The sequence below is a fragment of the Ananas comosus genome, linkage group 25, assembly GCF_001540865.1.
Source record: "Ananas comosus cultivar F153 linkage group 25, ASM154086v1, whole genome shotgun sequence".
Lineage (NCBI taxonomy): Eukaryota > Viridiplantae > Streptophyta > Magnoliopsida > Poales > Bromeliaceae > Ananas > Ananas comosus.
The window spans coordinates 2,758,700-2,768,483 of NC_033645.1; the positions used below are offsets into that span (position 1 = coordinate 2,758,700).

Consider the following 9,784-nt stretch of genomic DNA (forward strand, 5'->3'; position numbering starts at 1 on the left):
CAATTCATTAGAGAAATCCCACATTGTGTAAGATATATATCTACTTAATCTCAAATTGCTTAAAATTTCAGAGTACATAGAAGATCACACCAATATGACATGTTCCTGTAGTTTTGACATACATAGTTAGATCACCCAGAGTAAGAAATTAACTTTATCAATTTATGTCAATTGATGAAAGGACAAAGTACTGTTTGAGGGGATTAAGTAGTGTTCCAAAACCTTACTAAGAGATCGTTTCAATGTAGTTGTGGAAACAACATTAATAAGCATATCAGATTGTGTTTTTGTGGAAACTCACATTGATGCTGTCAAATTTATTTCCTTCACGTATTAAGATTGATGGCAACTGATAAGCTTATTGTCAATTTTTTTTAAAAAAAGGGAAGAAAAAGCAATCAAGCAATAAGAAAACTCTTAATAGTTGCACTGGAAAAAGAAAGTAACATGCATGGTATGCCTTTAACCATCTTTTTAAATTCTTTCTTTCTTCCTTTTTCTCTTTATTATTATTATTATTTGTTTCAATCACTCTCACATTTGCAATGCCACAGTCCAACAAATAATACTTAAGGAGCTGATCACGATCTCGTCAAAGTCAGTAGGCACAATGTAGCTTATTCTTGGTTAAGTGGTGGCTTGCGAGAATCGGAGATGTCGACAGGAGATGAAGGGAGAAGAATAAACAAAACAAAGATGTATCTCTCAAAAAAAAAAAACATCGGAAACCAGTAAGAAATTCCATCAATTTTGAGTGTTGTGCTGTAAATAAGTACAACAGAACCTAGAGAAGAAGCCAACAGGATTTGTCATACTCAATTTGAAGCAAACTATCAAGTTTTATTCATGAAATTATTGGATTGGGAAACTCAAATAAGGGTTCTTAAATGGAAGTTAATCCCTACATAATTAGATTAGCAAGGTATAATTACCAAACACTTGCTGAATAACTAGACTAATTAAGCAATTCAATATCAAAACTTTTTGGAAACAACCTCAACAATCACGGTAAAACATACATTTTATATAGATATTATACTCAAAAAGAAAAAACACTTTGTATAAGATTTAATCCCTATATATGAATGCCTCTTCATATTATATGACTTAAAATACATATAAAGCCAAATTAAAATAATAAAGCTACATGCAAAGGGATTAATGTTTGCCATACTAATTGCTAACTCAGTAAAAGTAAATTATTACTCATTTGATCGCTTATGATTGGTTGTCCTTAGTTAATGAACACCATATTTTCAGGTAAACCTAGTTAACAAGGTCTCTCTCTCCTATAAAATTAAGGGCTTTGCACTTCCTTGTACCATGCCCTATGAAATAGGTTACTCGCGACATGATCTAGCTCTTGAGTATAAACCTAGAATTATGATTGATGAGGTTGGATTGATCAGTAGCCATATATAATAGAACTATTCCTTTAACTTTAATTGGAAATTTTTGTTAAGCTGACATCAAAGCTGAATACTTAGAACAGTATAACCAATGCAACAGTTTTTGTGTTTCTCTCAGTATACCCTAGTGTTGCAAGATTTTATTTATTTATTTTTATTTTTTATTTTTTGTGAAAGTTACAGGGGCTAGTCCTTTTAAGTTTTGATCATTAAATTAGAAGTGTTGCAACAAAATCAACTTCTCAAAAATGCTATAACTCAATCAAGTCAACAGGCTGATATTCCTTTTTTAAAAAAATTTCCCTTGCTTCCTTTTTTCTCGAGAAAATTTGGAACATATTCTCAAAAGGGGGAAAAAAGGATGAGAAAGAAAAAAGAGCAAAAAATTTAGCTGCACAAAATTTTGGTCTGAGATTAACACTTTTCTCAAGCATATATATCTTACCATGTATGCATTGCAATTAAGCTCTTGCTACTGATCAAAATGAATTCAATCTTACAATATAATTAAAGCACAATCACATATAAGAGTTGATTATTCTTGATAATGCTGTGGACCATGAAGCTTCTATAGTTGAATTAACACTTTTCTAATGAAGCACCACACTTGATTGTAGTAATTTAATTTACATGCTCTAATTATATGCAGAGACTAAGCCACTAATTAGTAAACCCTTATATAAACTTCCTTGGGGGACATGTTCATGATTTCATGGATCGATCATCATAGAAAAACAGCAATACAACTCATGCAATTTGAAAAAAAGATTAATCAGAAGAAAATAAAAGCAAAAAAAATTAAAATGCGCGACTTTTACCTCAAATTTCTAATTAGAGACTAGAAGGTACTCATGATCAACTAAAAATGTTCATAAACAAACCTAAGACGATGCAAACTATATATGTCTCAAAAGAGCAAATATCATATCATGAGAATATCGATTTAAGCCTAATTTGCTACGAACCCCATCCATAAAACAAACCTGATCCACAAGTACAATCTAAAGCGTAGATAATAATAGCATTATCGCAACATGATTATGTTGTCGCCTTTGTTAGAGTGCAAAGACAAATGTCATTCATTACTACCACATAAATTATATACTACCTAATGAAATTATAAACTGATCGATGAACCGAGTTCCTCATCCTAAAAATATATAGTTCGTTAATTGATCACCTCCGTGCAGTGAGTGGCATCTCATGATCATTCTTCTTCTTTCTTTCTCTTGATTCTTCGTTCGAGCATATTAATTCATTCCTTTTAGTACGGTGGCCTCGCGTGCGCCCATGCGAATGCGTCGTGCCCCAATTGCCCGCCGTTCGGAACCAAATTCGGCGGCAAGTTGTAGATCGGCAGCCCCGAGGGGTCGGGCAGCCCCGAGGGCCCGACTGCGCCCATCAGCGGTGCCGCGGACACTCCAGGGGGCAGCTGCCCGGGCTGAGTGCTGGGCCCTTCCTCTTCCTCTTCCAGCGGCAGCCGCTCGTACGTGGCGTTGGCGAACGTGGAGGCAACAACCATCACGGGCCCGGCGGCAATCAGCGAGCCGACGACACTTCCCCCGACGACCTGCCCCTGGCCGCCAGCTAGGTAGACGGTGAGGCCGGTGGAGCCTGGTGGGGCCGGGCCAGGGAGGAAGGTGCCGGTGAGGGAGAGGATCTCGAAGCGGCCGTGCAGCGTCACGACAGCCCCCGGAGCTGCGCGACGTTGGCGACGGTGCCAGCGCCGCTGAGCACGCAGACACCGCGCTGGCGGCGGCGCGCGAACTGCGCGATCGACTCGGCCACGTCGGCGCCCCCGGCCACCTCCATGACGTGGCTTCTCAGCGCGTTGGGGCTGTCCCGGGTGACGAATATGGGGGGCTTGGGCTTGTTCTTCGACCCGGGGGGCCGGCCCCGGGGTCGGCGGTTGCTCGCCACGACGGCGCCTTCTCGCGGCTCGCTGCTGTTGTCTCTGTCGTCATCATCGCCACCGCCGCCGCCGCTCGGCTCAGGTTCTTTGGTCGGCGTGTCTTGATTCGGAGGCTTCGAGCCGGAGGGGCCTGATCCCGTGTCGGAGCCCGGGAGGCCCAGGTGCGGGCCGGTCCACCACCGGTTCGCCAGCTTGTTTTGTTTTGTTGGATGTTGTAGTAGTAGTAGCAGTAGTAGTACTAAGCTACTCTTCTTCTTCCTCCTCACTTGCTCTTGCTACTTCCTTCTCTTTACTTCTAATATATGGACGTCCATATATCCCTTTAACCATCTTGAGATAAAGCACATAATTGGTTACAAACAAAAACCCGCTAGTTAATTAAGAAAGATAAAGAGGAAGAAGCACCACAAAACAAGCTTAAATATACTTATGAAGGACCAGTTTGTAAGGGAGAATTAAAAGGAGGAAAAGAGTATATATATGTTAGAAGGAAGAGGATTAATAATTACCATCTATGTATGCAGTGTTACATGGTGGAGATTCGCGAAGGAAAGATAATATTCTACTTGCACTTGGGGGGCTTTGATCGAAGAAGTTGGATGTGAGGAGATGATCAATAGCAGCTTCTAGGGTTATTATTTCCTCCCCTTGTTTCTGCAACTCATGAAGAACTCAAAGCAAAAAGGGTATAAAGAGAAGGGGAGAAAACTCATTAACAAAGTAGACTTAATTGCTAGAGAGAGAGAGAGAGAGAGAGAGAGAGAGAGAGAGACTTAAATGGGTTTAAGGTAATATTATATTAGTAGTTGTAGGGAGAAGGTGGTAATGAGATGGATGTGGGGAGGGATTTAAGGGTCTTTTGAGTTGTTGGTGAGGTGTTGGTTTAATTAGGAAGTGTGGAAAATAAATAAAGGTGGAATTAAGTGGAAATGGAAAGGGGGGGAGAGGAGAGGGGTTTGTGTTGGAGGTAGTAGAGGAGTAAGAGGGGAGTAGTGTGTTGCAAATTAGGGTTTGCTGTAGGACTGCGTGTGGATGGATGGATGGATGGATGGGCAGGTGGGGAGCACGTCGCTTTCTCTAACTCCGACATCCCAACCCCAGAACCACATAGAGAGAGAGAGAGAGAGAGAGAGAGAGAGAGAGTTTTTTTCTTTTTCCCCCACTTTTTAATTGCAGAATAATTTAGAGGACAAATGCGAGTTTCACTTATATTATTAAACTTGAATCTACTTACTAAATTTTAGTTTTAAGTTTAATAGATTTCTTTGCTTCTCTAACAGAGAGTTGATGTACCTTATTTTTTTAAGTGTAATGCTAGATTTACAATTACTTTTTGGTTGTAATCTGTTGTAATTTTACAACTTATACATTACCAACTCTTTGACGCTAGTCATATCATTCTTTTATTTTTAAACATTGATAATTAACAAGAATTGTATAGATCCTAGGAGGTAGAACTACAACTCTTGAATTAAGGATTGTAATTCTCCGATCCTTTTTGGGTTTTTGGCTTAATATTTTTCATATTTTTTAATTAGTTATCCTATCATCTTTTAAAGATGATGTCACTGATCCGCTATCACATATTTTTTGAAGGGATAATTATCTATGTACTCCTCAAAAGCGCAAGACTTTCATATTTACCCTAGAAAAGTTTTAATGATGAACTACGTATCCAGAATGAGAGAGAGAGAGAGAGAGAGAGAGAGAGAGCGAGAGAGAGAGAAGGGGAAGGCGATCGACTGTACGCCGATCAAGACGACTAGGGAGTTGGCGACCACGGCGACAGGGAAGACGGCGGCCAAGACGACAGGCAAGACGGCCAAGACAATTGGCACGACGGTGCTAGGGAAGACGGCGGCCCCCTGTCCCAGACAGCTGGGGAATCCTCTGCGTCGGTCAATCGAGCGAACTGGAGCAGTGAATGTCATTTCATCTGGACTGAGTATAGACTTGGAGCGGAGGTTTCAAGAGCTTAAACATCATCTGGGCAATGGAGTTATGGCAACCACCCACCCCTCAAGCTCCAGCATTAATGATCATTCCTTAGCTAAGAAGGTGATCTGGGCGGACTCAGCTAGATTGGACTTGGCTCAAGTTACCTTCTTCAGCAAGGATGATTCCCCTACTGCTCCTGCCCCTAGTGCTCCTGCTCCAGCTGTAAAGGACACGGACGGTAAGGGAGCGCCTGCGGATCGGCCTTGGACCGAAGTGCATTACAAAAGAAACGGACGCCTCGCTCCTCCTGGCAAACCGTCCTACAAAGAGGCCCTCCTCTACGCAGCCCCACCCTCCTCTTCACGCAACCCTCCATCACCTCTGCGCAACGCTCTCTCGCGTAACCCTCCGCCGCCACCTCTGCGCTTCGCTCCCGCGCATCGCTCCCGTGCCTCACTCCCTTCGCGTCACCCTCCACCACCTCTTCGTAACATTCTTCGCAACACTCCCCCCAAGCGCTCTTTCAAGGATCGGTGTTTCCAGTGCCTGGGACGGAACCACAGAGCGGCCGCTTGCCGGGAGCCTTTGCGGTGCGCTCTGTGCCTCAAAACGGGTCACAAGGCGCGGAGCTGCATGGATCGCCTCCCGATGGACGTCTACCGCTACATGCGCGCTCGCCCAGCTTACCTGAACGTCTTTGTTCCGCAGACAGAAGACTTCTTTGCCCGGCAGAACAGGCGCCGTAATGCACTCCTTGTGGATGTCGTCCCCCCCGCGAATCTTGGCCACTTCGCTCAAGACACTATCGCCAACGGTCTCGCCAACCGTTTCGGAGGCTTCCCCACGGACTTTTTGGTGGCTCGCTACAGGGATCGAGAGTTCGTGGTGTTTCTTCCAGAATGGGTTCCAAGCGACTCCCTTGTCCGAAGGCTAAACCTCAGCCTGGGGGATATTAGATTACCATGCTATGCCTGGAATCCCTACAGTGGCGCCCGCCGTTTTTCTCCCCCTTACAAAGCTTGGATCAGACTGGTATCTCTCCCCTATGAATGTTGGTCTTCCCGTACCGTTGCGGCTATCGTCGGCGGCTTCGCCCGGTTCATCAGGGCGGACGAGCACACGACTCGCATGATAGATCTCTCCGGCTACCGCTGCCTCGTAGCCGTCAACCACCTCCATGACATACCCGAGAATCTGGAGGTCGCCTTCGGGGACGTCTCTTTGTAGGTCCTAATCCAACTTGAGCGTTGGGCTCGGGATGGCGACAATGGCCGTGGTGATCCTCCTCCCCCGCCCAACGAGCGAACGGACCATTTCGATCCTGACATGAGATCTTTAGAGGTGGAGCGTCGGTACTTTGGTGAAGTACGAGCGCGGAGGCCCCTGGACCACGACCCCAACTCGGACGGCTCCTCTAACTCCTCCGAAATCCGAGATCGGAGGCGCTGCCAACCACCTTCACTGGGCCTCATCGCCCCCCTGGAATTGGGGTCGGTGCCGGTGACCGAGGCTTCTCCGACCTCCCTGGGGTCGGGGTCAGCGCCTGTGGCCGAGGCCTCTCTGGTCTTCACGGGATCGGGGCCGGCTGGTACTCCGGTCGGTGACGCCTCGGCTGACTCTCCGGTCGGTGACGCCTCGGCTGATCGCATCCCGTACCCCAAGGGCCAGATTTGCCTTTTTCCAAATCTTTCCTCCTCTGTGCAAGTTGACCTTCCTGTTGGAGAAAGTACTGGCCTGCCTGCTGATCATGCCTCCTTTTTGTCTCACCATACTCAGCCTCGCTTACCGTCTGCCTGTTGTTGGAAAACGAGCCCTTCGGATCAAGCCGAGATCAGCTTTTGTACAAGCCTCGTTTATCGGGAAAAGTCCCTGCGCATTAATTCTGCTTGGAGCCTCTCCCCCTCAGGTCCAGTACTGTACTGCTATGTTTCAAATTTCAAACTACGTTATTTGGGCCTCTGTCCGATGGGACTGTCGTGGACCCTCCTCTTCGCTGCGCTTTTATCTGGCCCACATATCTACCCTGCACTAGGCCCCGGGTCATTCAGTTGGACCTCGGATTCATTCTGTTGGACCTTGGAAAGTCAGCGAACGGCCCGGGCCCACCTCTTCTCCCTGGGAAGCCATTTACTAGACTCTACCGGTTGGTCCACCTTGGGCCTGGCCTTGGAGAGCCCGGGAAGCCAATTGCTGGACTCTACCGGTGGGCCCAACNAGGGTAAATATAAAAGACAAGTACTTTTGAGAGTACGTAGGAATTACTCTCATTTTAAAAATGAGATGATTACAATAGTTTTTGCATTTTTAAGAAAATTTTGGAGCTAGCTAATCGTTGAACTGCAATGTTCTTTTCACTTTTTTTGTTCAAGATGAAAAGTGCTATCTGTACAATTATGCATAAGTGTAAATCTTACATCTCCATCATCTTAGAAGTCACAAAAACTTCAATAGATTTTTAGTTAAAAAAAAAAAAAAAAGATAAGACAAATAAAGAATAACCAATGTAAGAGTGAGTTATAAGATTTGTACGTAGTCTAGGAGTGTACAAGGTAGCGTTGCTCTTTAAAGCTTATATAATAGCTAGCTGAGTTAGCTAATATGCTATCCTTACTCTAAGATTTTTTTTTTTTTTTTTGAGAGAGATAGATAGTACGCTACCCGCTTCGTTTATTTCATTTAGAAATAAACTTAGCTAGAAATGTGAATCAACTAGGATTCGAACTTGGGTCTAGGGTACCAACCATCAAACCCTTTGCCACTTGTTCTAGAAACGGTCAGTTACTCTAAAAAAATTGAAGTTAAATTATTGATAACCTGTTGTGAAAATTTAAAATTTGGTGCTCTAAGAAATGCTTCATGATAAATTCAACGACCAACTGCTCAATTCATCTTATTTTACTTGTTGCTTTGTTTGTATACTCATTAGAATTCAACCGTGTGATAGTAAACTATATCTTAATTCGCCACCTCTTCGTTTACCCAAGTTTGAAACTTTTGTTACATAAATCGACAAGACAATAGCATTTTTCACAGCCGTAGAGTTTCAAGACTCTTAATCGATAATGTGGGTAGCTCAAAAAATTAATTGTTAATGAAAAGTTAATAGAGAGAAATGAATTTAAACAGTTTATTTTTAGCTTTTTTAGGTGTTCTCTGAAAAAAAGGCTTAGATAGTTGGGAGTTGGGACTAGGATGAAACAGGAACATGATTAATTGTAGTTGCAACTTGATTAATTGGCATCATGTAATAAGAAGGTAGTTTAATTTGTTAATTATCTGTGTCCTTAATGTTTATAATTAATCAGTGGAGTCTTCTACTTACATAAACATTGTCACCTCTAATTATGGGTGCTTCTGACACCTGCAGCTCAAGGCCCTAAAATTAATGATAACAATACATATCAGTAAACTACAAATCAAAGGTAAGATCAAATGCATTAGCCTAGTTACTGCCTTGATTTTTGTAATTAAATACGATTTATTGCAACTAAGTACATTGAAGAATGTGAAACACATGTGCACATCACGTATTAATTAGTTAGGCATGCAAAACCTTTTAAATATACTTGGTTTTCTTCTTCAAAATATTTCACCAATCTAACTAATAACTCTTTCTTTTGTTCAATTATTGTATAAAGGGATGCTAATCATGGTAAATATTTAGACTCAACAGAAGCTGTTACCAAAAATAGAATATTAATTAATTATGTCCTTATAAATACTATCTTGGTAAATAAATATTACAGCAAACTGAAGTTATTAATTTCTGTGTAGTAGTGGTTTTTAGTTGACGAATAGAAAAGAGAGGGTTGGTAACAAAGTTTTAAATATGTTTAGCTTATTTAATTTTGTATCACTACAGTACTGTTTTAAAAATATTTGTAATATATTCTTATTCAGTGCAGTTGATCTGTTGATAATATATTTTTTTAATCTTTTGTTACATATGTACAATAATGTAAACTAAATCATCATTATTAATTAAAAAGCTTTTCCTGATTGGCAATGTGCTAGTGATCATTGACATGAGCAGAAAAGGATGCTAAGCTCAAACGTGTCGAAAGACGAGATGTTCAATGAAACAGCTCGAAGATTATTATATATAAAGGGTAAAAGATTATTCAAAGTTGTTGATCTTGATTTTAAATCAGGAATTTTATTTGTTGAGGATTTGTCCTCTTTAGAAACCATGCCTACCCTACTATCCGAGGAGTCATACGAGAAAACAAAAGAAAGGTCAATTACATTAACAAATTGCCCAAAATGATCACTAGGGCCCCAAATTAAACACTAAAATTGATCCGAATTATGAAATCTTTTGGCTCGCCAACTTTAGAATAGATAAACCTTTTAGCAAGTTTGGATTTTTATTAACACTTCGCATGCAAATTAAGGGACCATAAATCTTATATAACATGGTATTTTTGCTGCTTTTTTGTTTTCATAGTATCAGAACTCATCTTGTTCAGCGACCCAACAAAAGAAACACACTCAATTTTGTTGAATTTGTGTGTTTAGAAAGAAT

At 41.9% G+C, this 9,784-nt stretch overlaps 1 protein-coding gene across 1 annotated transcript; it reads right to left on the reverse strand.

The window, feature by feature from the left end:
* Nucleotides 2,313-5,252, reverse strand: LOC109703735 (AT-hook motif nuclear-localized protein 20-like). The gene is given in 3 exon segments (XM_020224457.1): nucleotides 2,313-3,111; nucleotides 3,114-3,596; nucleotides 5,070-5,252. Coding segments are annotated over 3 exon segments (1,104 nt in total). The 3' UTR covers nucleotides 2,313-2,673.